At 37.4% G+C, this 15,482-nt stretch overlaps 1 protein-coding gene across 4 annotated transcripts in view; it reads right to left on the bottom strand.

Annotated features, from left to right (window-relative positions):
* LOC133605425 (uncharacterized) overlaps positions 1 to 15,482 on the bottom strand; it is a 59,463-nt gene that overhangs the window by 29,816 nt on the left and 14,165 nt on the right. The window contains exons 1-2 of one of the 4 annotated variants that reach the window (XM_061958741.2): positions 7,554 to 7,634; positions 7,259 to 7,316 (exon numbers count right to left, since the gene is read on the bottom strand). The exons of 1 other annotated variant lie outside the window; for it this stretch is intronic. In XM_061958741.2, coding sequence (XP_061814725.2) covers positions 7,259 to 7,316; positions 7,554 to 7,559 — 64 coding nt within the window. In that variant the 5' untranslated portion in view covers positions 7,560 to 7,634. Of the gene's footprint in view, positions 1 to 7,258; positions 7,368 to 7,553; positions 7,635 to 15,482 lie in introns of those variants that run through there. 2 more of the 4 variants (XM_061958742.2, XM_061958740.2) reach the window with 2 other exon arrangements.

Raw genomic sequence — 15,482 nt, 5'->3', positions numbered from 1 at the left:
GACTCCCTTCGGGAGTCCTTATGCAATGGGACATAAGGACCTATTGTATTTGTAAGGTTTTATTATTCTTTATTCTTCCGCCACCACTTTAAACTGTAATTTGACCCACTTAACATGCTTCAAAACTCACCATATTTGACCCACACATCAGGACCTGCGAAAATTGCCTTTTTTTTTTTAAAAACCGAACCCCAAAACTCAAAAGTGCGCTCTAGCGCCCCCTAGGAAAAAAAAAAACTAGACTGCCTGTAACTCCCACTAGGAAGGTCGGAGAGACATGAAACAAAAACCTCTATGTAGGTCTGGCTCAGACCTAGCTTTCATAATAGTACATTCTCGGGCTAAAATCAACAGGAAGTTGGCAATTCCCCCTTCAAGACAAAAAAGTACTAAAAACGGTCACTTTTGCCTCTTTGAGCTGTAATTTGACCCCTTAACATGCTTCAAAACTCACCAAACTGAACGCACACATCAGGACTGGCAAAAATTGTGATCTAATAAAAAAACCTAACCCCAAATTTAAAAATTGCGCTCTAGAGCAATTTTTGAATAAAACGGAGAAAAAACTGCTCCTCGGGAGAAAAAAATGACAAAACTGCCTGTAACTCCCACTGGGAAGGTCGGAGAGACATTAAAAAAAAACCTCTTCGTAGGTCTCACGTAGACCTACATTTCATAGATTGACAACCCTCAGCAAAAATCAACAGGAAATTTGCAATTTCCCCTTCAAAACAACATTTTTTTATAAACCGGTCACTTCTCTTCAAACATTATCTCCTCTGAGCGCGTTTGTCGTTTCGGCTTCAAACTAACACAGGAGAGAGATTGAACCCTTCCAAATAAAAGTTATCGAAATATTTTTTCTAACTTCGGGAGTCCTTATACAATGGGACATAAGGACCTATTGTATTTGTAAGGTTTTATTATTATTTATTCTTTATTCTTCCGCCACCACTTTAAACTGTAATTTGACCCACTTAACATGCTTCAAAACTCACCATATTTGACCCACACATCAGGACCTGCGAAAATTGCCTTTTTTTTAAAAAACCGAACCCCAAAACTCAAAAGTGCGCTCTAGCGCCCCCTAGGGGAAAAAAAAACTAGACTGCCTGTAACTCCCACTAGGAAGGTCGGAGAGACATGAAACAAAAACCTCTATGTAGGTCTGGCTCAGACCTAGCTTTCATAATAGTACATTCTCGGGCTAAAATCAACAGGAAGTTGGCAATTCCCCCTTCAAGACAAAAAAGTACTAAAAACGGTCACTTTTGCCTCTTTGAGCTGTAATTTGACCCCCTTAACATGCTTCAAAACTCACCAAACTGAACGCACACATCAGGACTGGCAAAAATTGTGATCTAATAAAAAAACCTAACCCCAAATTTAAAAATTGCGCTCTAGAGCAATTTTTGAATAAAACGGAGAAAAAACTGCTCCTCGGAAGAAAAAAATGACAAAACTGCCTGTAACTCCCACTGGGAAGGTCGGAGAGACATGAAACAAAAACCTCTTCGTAGGTCTCACGTAGACCTACATTTCATAGATTGACAACCCTCAGCAAAAATCAACAGGAAATTTGCAATTTCCCCTTCAAAACAACATTTTTTTATAAACCGGTCACTTCTCTTCAAACATTATCTCCTCTGAGCGCGTTTGTCGTTTCGGCTTCAAACTAACACAGGAGAGAGATTGAACCCTTCCAAATAAAAGTTATCGAAATATTTTTTCTAACTGCTCCGGTTTTGATTTTATGAGCCTTCAAAGAACCGCTGCGCTGATGCTGCTGCGCTGATGCTGCTGCGCTGGTGTTTTCTCAAGATGGCTGCTTAAAAGCAGGAAGCACCAGCGTGCCCACACAATGCAGACAAGGTAGGTACACTACACAAAAGTATTGGGACACTTCGGACTAAAAGTAGACAAAAGTATTGGGACACTTATGACTACCACTGGACAAAAGTATTGGGACATTTAGGCCGAAAACTGGACAAAAGTATTGGGATACTTGGGACTAAAACTTGACAAAAGTTTTGGGACACTTGGGACTAAAACTTGACAAAAGTATTGGGACACTTAGGACTAGCACCTGCCAAATACGCGGGCCCGACCAATGCTGCTTGCAGCTTTAATTCACTTTGTTTTTTTATATTATCTTTAGGAAGGGCTGTAAACATAATCTGTGGGCCTCGAATAGCCGCCGGGCCGCACTTTGGACACCTTTGACCTATACGGTCATTGCGACCTAAGCATGCTGCCTCTTAACACACATGAACTGAAACATTTCAACATATTTAATGTCAAGACTTTGGACATAAAAAGAATGTTCCAATGGAAAAGCTGGGTGGCAACTTTTTTATGTGCGTAATGTAAAAATGTAACTACATTAGTTGCTCATTTGCAGACACAAGGATTCAAATCTTTCATACGTCCGTTCATATTTCGCTGTTTGTCGCGTTTTGCTTGATTGTAAAATATGTGGATGGAGAGGGGGTGTGACGTTCTTATGTTGTCAATATTCAGTGTTTTATCCATCATAGAAACATGTAAAATTCCATTCTGTTTTTTAAGGCACACTCTTAGAAATAAAAGTGCTAAGTAGAACCATATATGGTTCTTCGGCTCGTCCTCATAGGAGAACCCTTTTTGGCTCCAGGTAGAACCTTTTTATAAAGGTTCCACCTGGAACCCTTTTGGAGGGTTCTACCTAGAACTGTGTGTGTAAGGTTCCACCCAGAACCCCCCATGAGAGGTTCTACAAAGAACCCACGCAGGGAGTTCCACTAAGAACCCTTTCGTATTTCAAGGGTTTCATCTAGAACCCACACAGGGAGTTCCACTAAGAACCCTTTTGTATTTCAAGACTTTCATCTAGAACCCACGCAGGGAGTTCCACTAAGAACCCTTTCGTATTTCAAGGGTTTCATCTAGAACCCACACAGGGAGTTCCACTAAGAACCCTTTCGTTTGTCAAGGGTTTCATCTAGAACCTATGCAGGGAGTTCCACTAAGAACCCTTTCATGTTTCAAGGGTTTCATCTAGAACTCACACAGGGAGTTCCACAAAGAACTCTTTCATGTTTCAAGGGTTTCATCTAGATCTGACACAGGGGGTTCTAAAAACATCCCTTTTCAAAGGTTTTCACCGATAACCGTCTTGTCTTCTGAGGGTTCTATAAAGAACCATATTGTATTCTACAGATCAGTTTAGTTCATATTATATTGTGGTCATTTATCATGTTGACATTGAACAAACATTCAAAACATTTTAATGAGAAAAACATTTATTTAAAGATAGGCACCATTATTGGCAAATGTTATCAGGAAGTATGTCCCTGGTGACACAGGATCTTACCCATGCTTTCAACAATCCCTGAAGAACTCTTTCTTCCAAAAACGGTTCTCTGGATCAAAATTGTTCTTACTGGAACCCTTAGTGTTAGTGAGAACCCTTTTAAAACCAATTATTCAGAAAAGGGGTTTTAAAGGGTTCTCTGGATCAAAATGGTTCTTACTGGAACCATTAGCGTTACCAAGAACCCTTGAAAAACCCTTTCTTCGGGAAAGGGTTTTTCAGAAGCAAATGGTTCCAGTTAGAACCTCAGCCCTTGTAGAAGAACCCTTTTAGAACCCTTATTTCTAAGAGTGCAGTCTGTCAAAACATTTTTAGCGATCAATCAGACATTATTGTGAGGTTTTGGTATTATTGTTCCTAAAAATAGATATACCGGCCCCCAGACACATTTTTTTCTCTAAATTTGGCCCCCCGGTCAAAATAATTGCCCAGCCCTGTCCTAGTAGAAGATTGTAGAAACTTCAATGTACAAAACTTGGGATGTGACTCTTTGGCCACCAAACGACTCCATCCGATGACGATTCATGGGATGGCATTTTCATTCTGAATCGATTCAAACCGAGTCTTGCAATGTATTATTTGGTATAATAATTATAATGTCACCCGTTTTGAAAACGTTTCAGGTTAGAAAAATCCCTTTCTAGTTGCATGGAGTTAGCCTAAATACATTTTTTTAATTGATATCAGTAGAAAAAACTGCATTTAGTTGATATAATAATGAGTCATATATTGGAATATGGGATCCATATATGTTTTAACTATTAAATGAACCTAAAATATGACTTATTTTATCTTTATTGGACAAGATGTGTTGTCAAGATTATGAGATGCGATGCAAGTGTAAGTCACTGTCACACTATTGTTCATTTTTTAAATGTTTTTGTGTCATTTTTTTAATAAATGGCTGTGACGATAACGTAAATGAGGGATTTGTAATCATTGCTATGTTGGAATGCTTATTAATATTGATACTGTTGTTGACATTATTCATTTTTCTTTGACTACTTTTGGATTGTTTTGTGTCATGTTGGTGTGTGTTACTCTGGTGATTGCTATTCTGAACGTTGGTTATGGAATTGTATTATTATTGTGTATTATTTTGTTGGACTGATTAATTAAAAAAAAAAAAAAATGGATTCTTATAAAAAATCAAAAAAGTAGTGTCAATTCATTTATTTATTTATTTATTTTTAAATTATAAATTCATATAAAATCGGGATTATTAAGAATTGTGAATCAAATTGATCTTTTTGTACACGCCTACACAAAACCATATCCATGGCACAGCAAACCTTCTTTTATTGCTGTTAATTGGTTCTGCTCTTGACCGTGGTAAATAAATTCCACAAAGTAGAAAATAATAAATATAAATCGAATATTTTCATAGCTGGAGAATAAAAAAATGTTTACGACCTTCTCAATATGCTTTAAAACATTAAGAGAGTCCTTTACACTCCTTTAATGCAATATAGTAGCGCTGCCTCAGGCTGAGCCAATCAGTGGCCACGATACTAAAGAGCGCGCTCTGATTGGCTCGGTCTCATTCATCGTCAAAAACTACTGTAGTATACACGTTTAGTTTATCCGTCAATTTTTATGCTTGAAAATACTTAATTTAGGCCAAAAAAATACTTTAAAAAAATGTTGCGACAGAATGAAGCCGCAAGCGCGATTTGGCGAGGGACGACTATGTGTAACTGTAAATATGCAGTCTTAATATTATATGGTTGAAGAATTACTTGGGAGCAAAATAACGTTTTGCTCAGTAGAAACTAAAATATATTAATTTTGATGAATTTTCTTAAATTTTCTCAAGCGAAGCACACTCAAAACTAATGCATGCAGCATTTCCATGTACAGACAAAAATTGCACTTTGTGAGCTAAAGTTATTATTAATATATATTATTTAGATGCAGAGGTGGGTAGAGTAGCCAGAAATTGTACTCAAGTAAGAGTACTGTTACTTTAGAGATTTATTACTCAAGTAAAAGTAAGGAGTAGTCACCCAAATATTTACTTGAGTAAAAGTAAAAAGTATGTTGTGAAAAAACTACTCAAGTACTGAGTAACTGATGAGTAACATACACACACATATCATATATATATATATATATATATATATATATATATATATATATATATATATACACAAATACATTAATATATACAGTATATCATTTATATTTATTTATTTTGCCGTTTTTGTTTACATGTTAAAGGTGTTTTAATGAATATACATGCATGTTTAACACATATAGATTCCTTTCTTTCATGTTGACAAGAATATAAGTTGGTGTATTACCTGATTCTGATGACTTGCATTGATTGGAATCAGACAGCAGTGCTTAACGTCCACATTTTCAAATGCAGGAGAAAAAAAGTTCCTCCTTTCTCTCTAATACCACATGAAAGTGGTTGGTTTTTGGTATCTTATTTGTCCAGCTTCCATATTCGTTTTCACACACTTTACAAGAAATACATTGGCGGCAAATTCCGTAGCTCGCTAGCTTGTTTGCGCTGGCTTTCGGAGACTCTTATTTTGAAAGCGCAGACGCGATGGAGCGGCACTTTTATTGTGAAGACAGGAACTGTGCAGTCAGTCTTTAGGCTTTTGACGGGATGTACGTTTGAAATAAAAAAGTGTCTTTTTTCCTTCACACTTTTGATTGATTGAAACTTGTATTAGTAGATTGCACAGTACAGTACATATTCCGTACAATTGACCACTAAATGGTAACACCCCAATAAGTTTTTCAACTTGTTTAAGTCAGGTCATGTGACCGCCTGGCTCTGTTTGATTGGTCCAACGTCACCAGTGACTGCATCTGATTGGTGGAACGGAGTCAAACGTCACTAGTGACTGCATTTTATTGGTGGAACGGAGTGAAACGTCACCAGTAACGCAGGCACTATGAAGGTCTGTCTGACAGACCAAAACAAACAAAGCGTGCATTAACAGATCGATAAAAATTAGTAGCGAGTAGCGAGCTGAATGTAGATAAAAGTAGCGGAGTAAAAGTAGCGTTTCTTCTCTATAAATATACTCAAGTAAAAGTAAAAGTAAGTTGCATTAAAACTACTCTTAGAAGTACAATTTATCCCAAAAGTTACTCAAGTAGATGTAACGGAGTAAATGTAGCGCGTTACTACCCACCTCTGTTTAGATGTTTAAATGACTGGAAATAATAACAAATGCAACCTGCGTTAATATACTAGCCTGTGTTGCATTCAGGGTCCAATGTTTTGTTCGGTAAAAGCAGACACGCCTAAACGTGCGTGACAATAAGTTCATTATATTTGTGTCCACTGGCTTGCAGACTGTAAAAGTCAAATCCACAAATTAAAACTGTAACCTATTTTTTTGGGACTTGCTTCTTTGTGATGTTAAGTTCCTGTTATAAGCCGTTATACAGTATATGCATTGAACTCTTATTTTGAAGGCGCTAAGCGGAAGTGGTGACACGTTGTGGTGGAGCGGAGTTTTGAATACGAAATAAAGTGTTCCTCGTGTAAAACTGGAGCCTCCGTGTTTGTTATTTTGTAGTTGTATACAGTATATGCGACATATATAAAGCCTTGGTTACACAACCTCGACTGAAATTTAGGTTTAAAATCGTCGAAGTGTTGATGTAAGTAAATAAGAGACAAATGACCGCTCAGGCAGTTATTGTGAATACTTAAATGTCCGAGCCCGAGAGGAGTCTTTGAAGGCGTCACAGTGGGAATGCGGTAAAGCTGGTTTAAAGAGGGAAGACAAACGCTACAAAGGAGGAAACTACGCGCATGGAATTGTTGTTTTTGTAGGCGGACATGTTGGGAATAACACCGTCCGTCTCTCCTTCCTCAGCCCTCGACAAGAAACGTACTTCTGAGGGCAAAAGGTGTTTGTGTTGAGTCTCTCGTACCTGCAGAAAGGCCGATGAAGAAGGACACAAGTTGTCTCATGTCGCCAGTCAACACTTCCTGGGGATAAAAGTGGACGTTCAAGAAGTTGTCTCATGTCGCCAGGCAAGACTTTAAAGGATAAAAGTGGACGTTTAATAGGCAAAGTAACCTCTGTAATGGCGTCTACATTTCAAATGACCATAAGATACAACACGTACACTTCCGGGTACACGTGATCAAAACAAAGCCGAACTAGCTTGATTATGTCGTATAATTTGTTGTCTTAACTTACCCACATTTGTTGTTTTAACTTACCCGCATTTGTTGTCTTCCCGGACATTTTGACACAAAGATAAAGTCATGCTCAACATCTGTTTGCTGGCTAATGAGCTCAACTTCCGGTCTGCCGACGATACATAAACCTGTCACTGACTCACCTGTTCTCTTAAAGGGGAACTGCCCTTTTTTTTTTTTTTTTTTTTTTATATTAATCAATCCAACAAAACAATATACAGTAGAGATGCGTGGTTTGCGGGCACAACCGCGGAGTCCGCGGATTTTCCGCGGATCGGGCGGATGAAATTTAAAAAAATTAGATTTTATCCGCGGGTTGGGTCGGGTCGGGCGGTTGAAATAAAAAAAAATTAGATTTTAAATAGATTCAGGCGGGTGGCAGTTAAACCAATTGGGAAATATATATACATAGTTAAATGTTGTTACCCACATACGAAAAACGAGCAGGCACCTGCTGCATATGCCACAACAGAAGAAAAAAAAGAAAAAAGAGATGGACACTTTTACGGAGCGGAGAAGGGACGCCTCGCCGGGGTCCGGGACCGAGGCCCCTTCCCCCGAGAGGGCCCCACCGGGAGCCGTAGCTGAGGCGATCTACGAGAAGGGCCCGACGCACGTCCAGGGTCACCACCGCACCGACACCCCGCCTCGTCCGCCTTCGCCGCGGCCGGCGTCACGCGCAGCAGGTAAGCAGCTTACCTGCCCGCCACCCCCGTGGCCGGGGGCTCGTAACAGGGGTCACTCCGCGCGCTCCGCCCGCGCAACTTACCTGCCCGCCACCCCTGTTGCCGGGGGCGCGTAACAGGGGTCACTCCGCGCGCAGTGCGCTCACGAAAGGGGTGGGGCTCACCCTGGTTGATATAGACAGCAGGACGGTGGCCATGGAAGTCGAAACCCGCTAAGGAGTGTGTAACAACCCACCTGCCGAATCAACTAGCCCTGAAAATAGATGGCGCTGGAGCGTCGGGGGCCCATACCCGGCCGTCGCCGGCAGCGAGACGCGCTTGGAGGTGCGCTCAGCGCGGCTCCCATATGATTGCGCACTGGTGTGCGTCTGGGTCGTGACAGCGTGGCACGCGAATGTCTGTGCTGCATTGGATCAGTCTCCTTTCTTTAACAGGCAAAAGCTTTATAACCTCACTAATGCCTTGCATCGTCTATATTAGATATATAACAACGGGCGGGTGCGGGCGGGTGCGGTTCTGATCAAATGTTACATCGGGTGGATGGCGAATGGTTGACGACTTTCTGATGCGGTTGCGGATGAAATAATTGCCTATCCGCGCATCTCTAATACACAGCAATACCATAATAATGCAATCCAATTCCAAAACCAAACCCGCAACATTCAGAATAGCAATCACCAGAGTAACACACACCAACATGACACAAAACAATCCAAAAGTAGTCAAAGAAAAATGAATAATGTCGACAACAGTATCAATATTAATAAGCATTCCAACATAGCAATGATTACAAATCCCTCATTTACGTGATCATCACAGCCATTTATTAAAAAAATGACACAAAAACATTTAAAAAATGAACAATAGTGTGACAGTGACTTACACTTGCATCGCATCTCATAATCTTGACAACACATCTTGTCCAATAAAGATAAAATAACTCATATTTTAGGTTCATTTAATAGTTAAAACAAATGTAAATAATGGATCCCATATTCCAATATATGACTCATTATTATATCAACTAAATGCAGTTTTTTCTACTGATATCAATTAAAAAAATGTATTTAGGCTAACTCCATGCAACTAGAAAGGGATTTTTCTAACCTGAAACGTTTTCAAAACGGGTGACATTATAATTATTATACCAAATAATACATTGCAAGACTCGGTTTGAATCGATTCAGAATGAAAATGCCATCCCATGAATCGTCATCGGATGGAATCGTTTGGTGGCCAAAGAGTCACACCCCAAGTTTTGTACATTGAAGTTTCTACAATCTTCTACTAGGACAGGGCTGGGCAATTATTTTGACTGGGGGGGCCAAATTTAGAGAAAAAAAATGTGTCTGGGGGCCGGTATATCTATTTTTAGGAACAATAATACCAAAACCTCACAATAATGTCTGATTGATCGCTAAAAATGTTTTGACAGACTGCCTTAAAAAACAGAATGGAATTTTACATGTTTCTATGAAATATGACACAAAACAATCCAAAAGTAGTCAAAGAAAAATGAATAATATCAACAACAGTATCAATATCAATAAGAATTCCAACATAGCGGATTTGACTTCTACAGTCTGCAAGCCAGTGGACACAAATATAATGAACTTATTATCATGCACGGCGTATCTGCTTTTACCAAACAAAACATTGGACCCTGAATGCAACATAGGCTAGTATATTAACGCAGGTTGCATTTGTTATTATTTCCAGTCATTTAAACATCTAAATAATGTATATTAATAACCACTTTAGCTCACAAAGTGCAAATTTTGTCTGTACATGGAAATGCTGCATGCATTAGTTTTGAGTGTGCTTCGCTTGAGAAAATGTAAGAAAATACAAAATGAATATATTTTAGTTTCTACTGAGCAAAACGTTATTTTGCTCCCAAGTAATTCTTCAACCATATAATATGGAGACTGCATATTTACAGTTACACATAGTCGTCCCTCGCCAAATCGCGCTTGCGGCTTCATTCTGTCGCAACATTTTTTTTTAAGTATATTTTTGGCCTAAATTAAGTATTTTCAAGCATAAAAATTGACGAACAAACTAAACGTGTATACTACAGTAGTTTTTGACTATGAATGAAACCGAGCCAATCAGAGCGCGCTCTTTAGTATCGTGGCCACTGATTGGCTCAGCCTGAGGCAGCGCTACTATATTGCATTAAAGGAGTGTAAAGGACTCTCTTAATGTTGTAAAGCATATTTAGAAGGTTGTAAACATTTTTTTATGCTCCAGCATACCTGCCAACTTTTGAAATCAGAAAAACCTAGTAGCCATTGTCCAGGGGCCGCAGGCCCCGGTAGGTCCAGGACAAAGTCCTGGTGGGGGGTTCAGGCTTCGCCCCCTGACGCAAAATGATTGATTGCATTCAGACAGGTTAAAATATTGCTAAAACCATCACTTTTCTATCAGTCACAGTGACTTTTCAAAACAAAAATATTACAGCAAAAATCATATGGGTTGATTGACATGTTTATTCTGTAAGCTAACTTCAATAGTTTGAAATTATTTTGACAGTTAATGCCAGTTATCCTGTCAACCTTTCACAAGACTTCAATTTGTTAATTGAAAATATAAACACTTTTTACAGTAAACAAATGGTAAAACAGTACTAAACAATTCCATTAAAAAAAAAATTGGTGTCATTATTAACTTTCTGTCCAAGCTTGTATAATCTACTGCCTTGTTCAATTGTAAAAAATATTCTGTGCCTAAAATTCACATTTCTATCACAATGATCATACTGTAAACATGGTAAGCTAACTTCATTAAAATTAATAGTCCTGTCAATAGCATGGAATTACAATTCAAATGTAGTTTTTTTGTAAGTCTTTCAAAAGAATTCAAAATATGAAAAATTAATGAAAATTAATTTAAGCAATCAGACACTTGAAAAGTGGCACATCACATCTCTAAAGTAATCATTTTAACTTTTCAACAGAAATAGCACTGCAAAAATATGAAGGACATACTTCTGTATTTTGGTAGTTATGCTGTCAACATTTAACAAGATTTCTTCAACTTGGACTTGAAAGCATAAATAGTATAAACACTTTTAACAGTATAACAGTACTAAACAATTCCAATAGATAACATTGGTGTCATTACCTTTTTGTGGCTAAAATCCAAATTTAGCAACGGCATTAGACTTGTGTTTTTTTGTCCCAACGTGGTCTTTTACATCGCACCATCCGTGTCCGATCGAAAAATCTTGTCTGCACAAGGTGCAATTCGCGTAGTTTTCACCCTTTTTGGAACGGATAATTATTCCCGGATAGGCTTTTGAATATTCTTCACGGAATGACTGCAGTTTTCTTTTTGGTTTAAGACTCGTTTGCGATTTTTCTCCGTCTGATTCCATGATCGTTCGCTCGTTTGGAAACAATGGCAACTGGTGCCTCGTGCTTGGCAGCGGTGCTATAAATAGCCTCGCGCACGGCATTCGGAATGGCTCGATAGGAAGTTACGGGAAGCAGTGTCGATTGTGATTGTTGTTACGCGATTTCGTGAATAAAACTTTAAAAAAAAAAAAATAATAATAATTAATGAAAAACTGTATTTTTTATCACTGCAACCGTAACCCGGAATAGGTTGATGAAAACCGTACTAATTACGGGAAAACCGGAGTAGTTGGCAGGTATGCTCCAGCTATGAAAATATTCGATTTATATTTATTAATTTCTACTTTGTGGAATTTATTTACCACGGTCAAGACCAGAACCAATTAACAGCAATAAAAGGTTTGCTGTGCCATGGATATGCTTTTGTGTAGGCGTGTACAAAAAGATCAATTTGATTCGCAATTCTTAATAATCCTGATTTTATATGAATGTATAATAAAAATACAATTGACACTACTTTTTTGATCTTTTATAAGAATCAATTTTGAATTTTTTAGTTTTTATTAATCAGTCCAACAAAATAATACACAATAATAATCCAAAACCAAAACCAAACCCGACCCAGCAACATTCAGAATAGCAATCACCAGAGTAACACACACCAACATGACACAAAACAATCCAAAAGTAGTCAAAGAAAAATGAATAATGTCAACAACAGTATCAATATTAATAAGCATTCCAACATAGCAGTGATTACAAATCCCTCATTTACGTTATCATCACAGCCATTTATTTAAAAAATGACATAAAAACATTTTAAAAATGAACAATAGTGTGACAGTGACTTACACTTGCATCGCATCTCATAATCTTGACAACACATCGTGTCCAATAAAGATAAAATAACTCATATTTTAGGTTCATTTAATAGTTAAAACAAATGTAAATAATGGATCCCATATTCCAATATATGACTCATTATTATCTCAACTAAATGCAGTTTTTTTTCTTTTTCCTTTTTAAAAATGTCTATCATTTCCAATCCTTATGTGAGACAAGCGCATATACAGTGGTGGTCAAAAGTGTACGTACACTTGTAAAGAACATCATGTCAAGGCTGTCTTGAGTTTACAATCATTTCTACAACTCTTATTTTTTTGTGATGTACCGGTAGTGATTGGAGCACATACTTGTTGGTCACAAAAAACATTCATGAAGTTTGCTTCTTTTATGAATTTATTATGGCTCTACTGAAAATGTGAGCAAATCAAAAGTATACATACAGCAATGTTAATATTTGCTTACATGTCCCTTGGCAAGTTTACCTGCAATAAGGCGCTTTTGGTAGCCATCCACAAGCTTCTGCTTGACCACTTGACCACTAAATTGCTGCAGTTCAGCTAAATGTGTTGCTTTTCTGACATGGACTTGTTTCTTCAGCATTGTCCACACCTTTAAGTCAGGACTTTGGGAAGGCCATTCTAAAACCTTCATTCTAGCCTGATTTAGCCATTCCTTTACCACTTTTGAGGTGTGTTTGGGGTCATTGTCCTGTTGGAACACCCAACTGCGCCCAAGACCCAAGATTTTAGCTTGTCCTGACGAATTTGGAGCTAATCCTCCTTTTTCATTGTCCCATTTAAAGCAGCACTTCCATTGGCAGCAAAACAGGCCCAGAGCATAATACTACCACCACCATGCTTGACGGTAGGAATGGTGTTCCTGGGATTAAAGGCCTCACCTTTTCTCCTCCAAACATATTGCTGGGTATTGTGGCCAAACAGCTCCATTTTTGTTTCATCTGACATCACATGGACAAAGATAAGACCTTCTGGAGGAAAGTTCTGTGGTCAGATGAAATAAAAATTGTGGTGGTCAAGTGGTCAAGCAGAAGCTTGTGGATGGCTACCAAAAGCGCCTTATTGCAGGTAAACTTGCCAAGGGACATGTAAGCAAATATTAACATTGCTGTATGTATACTTTTGACCCTCACATTTTCAGTAGACCCATAATAAATTCATAAACTTCATGAATGTTTTTTGTGAGCAACAAGTATGTGCTCCAATCACTACATCACAAAAAAATAAGAGTTGTAGAAATGATTGTAAACTCAAGACAGCCATGACATGATGTTCTTTACAAGTGTACGTACACTTTTGATCACCACTGTATGTTTTTTATTTATGCATTCTATTCTATTTTTATGCAAACTGTAACAGAGCACTTGCCTAACATAATAGATGTATTGCATACAACATACATTGCATTCAATAACATTAAGGAGTTAGCAACACTAGCATAGACAAGTAAGCTACTAGGGGTGTAAATATTTGGGCACCTAACAGCTCCATCCGATTCCTGGGGTGACGCCATCCTCGATTCAAACTGCTTTTGGCAATGTATAACTTGGTGTAATAGTTATAATGACGTTTTTTAACACAGGTTACAGGTTGCAAAAACTCCTTCTGGTTGCATCACGATGGCCTAAAAACATTTTCTTAATTGAATCTTATAGAAAAAAAACATAGTTTTTGCATAGTGAAGTGAAGTATGTCAAGTCAAGTCAAGTCAACTTTAATTCTATAGCACGTTTTCAACAACTTTTAAATAAACATTATAAATTATATTTATATAGCGCTTTTCTCTAGTGACTCAAAGTGCTTTACATAGTGAAAGCCAATATCTAAGTTACATTTAAAGCAGTGTGGGTGGCACTGGGAGCAGGTGGGTAAAGTGTTTTGCCCAAGGACACAACGGCAGTGACTAGGATGGCGAAAGCGGGGATCGAACCTGGAACCCTCAAGTTGCTGTCACGGGCCACTTTACCAACCGAGTTATACTGCCCCAGTCCAATATTTACAAAGACTTAATTCATGTTCTACATGTCTTATTATTAACAATATCATATCCAGGAACATTTCGCAAGTATAGCACAATTTTTGCCACGTAAAAAAGTGATTTTGTTTTTTTTTAATTAAAAAAATATTTGCAAATATAAAAACTTTTTTTTTTTTTCAATTAAAAAAATATTCAAAAGTATATAAACAATTTTCTTCAATTAAAAATGATTGGGGAGTGTAAAAACTTTTTATTCTTCAATTAAAAAAATATTTGCAAGTATAAAAAAACAATTTTCTTCGGTTAAGAAATGAGTAGCAAATATAAAAACAATTGTATTCAATTCAAAAAAATATTCTCAGGTATGTAAACAATTTTCTTCAGTTAAAAAATAATTGCCAAGTATCAAAAAAAAATGTATGCAAGTAGAAAAATTAGTTGTTCAAAAAAAATAAATCTGCAATTCAAATCAAACTATTCATAAGTTAAAAAAACAAACAATTGTATGCCTTAAAAAAAAGATTGCAGAGTAAAAATGTTACCATAAATATACATTTTAGTTTTTGTTTTGTTTTTTAATCAAAATTTCGGAAATTATGAATCGATGTAGAACTGGGATGAAAAATAATCATAAAATTGTTTTTGCACCCCTATTAGCTACAGTCTTACACTTTTGTCTACAATTGAAAATAAACATTATTTCAGGCTAGCAACTTTGCTGAGGACAAACACAATCAAAACAGGCTTTGTTTTAAGACATGTAGTGAAACCTGTTTGCCCCACTTGAAATGCAACTACTAAAAAGGCACCAAACACCCTGAAATTGCTTCAAAATGTTATTATAATGCATTCATGATTGTATTTTAAATGCAGTTATTTCCTGAAAACCGAGCAATATTTATGAAAGTTGTCCAGAAAGTATTCTGGCACTAAGCTTCATGGATGAGCGCAGCAACAGAAAAACAAGGTCAGTAAAGAAAGTGTTTGTCTGGAGCAAAACTGCAATGTTCCCTCTTAATCTGAGGCATTATTGGAGAGGGCAATGTCAAGGCAAGAACCTATTC

This window comes from Nerophis lumbriciformis, linkage group LG04 (assembly GCF_033978685.3).
Source record: "Nerophis lumbriciformis linkage group LG04, RoL_Nlum_v2.1, whole genome shotgun sequence".
Classification (NCBI taxonomy): domain Eukaryota; kingdom Metazoa; phylum Chordata; class Actinopteri; order Syngnathiformes; family Syngnathidae; genus Nerophis; species Nerophis lumbriciformis.
This window is presented reverse-complemented; position numbering and strand designations above follow the sequence as displayed.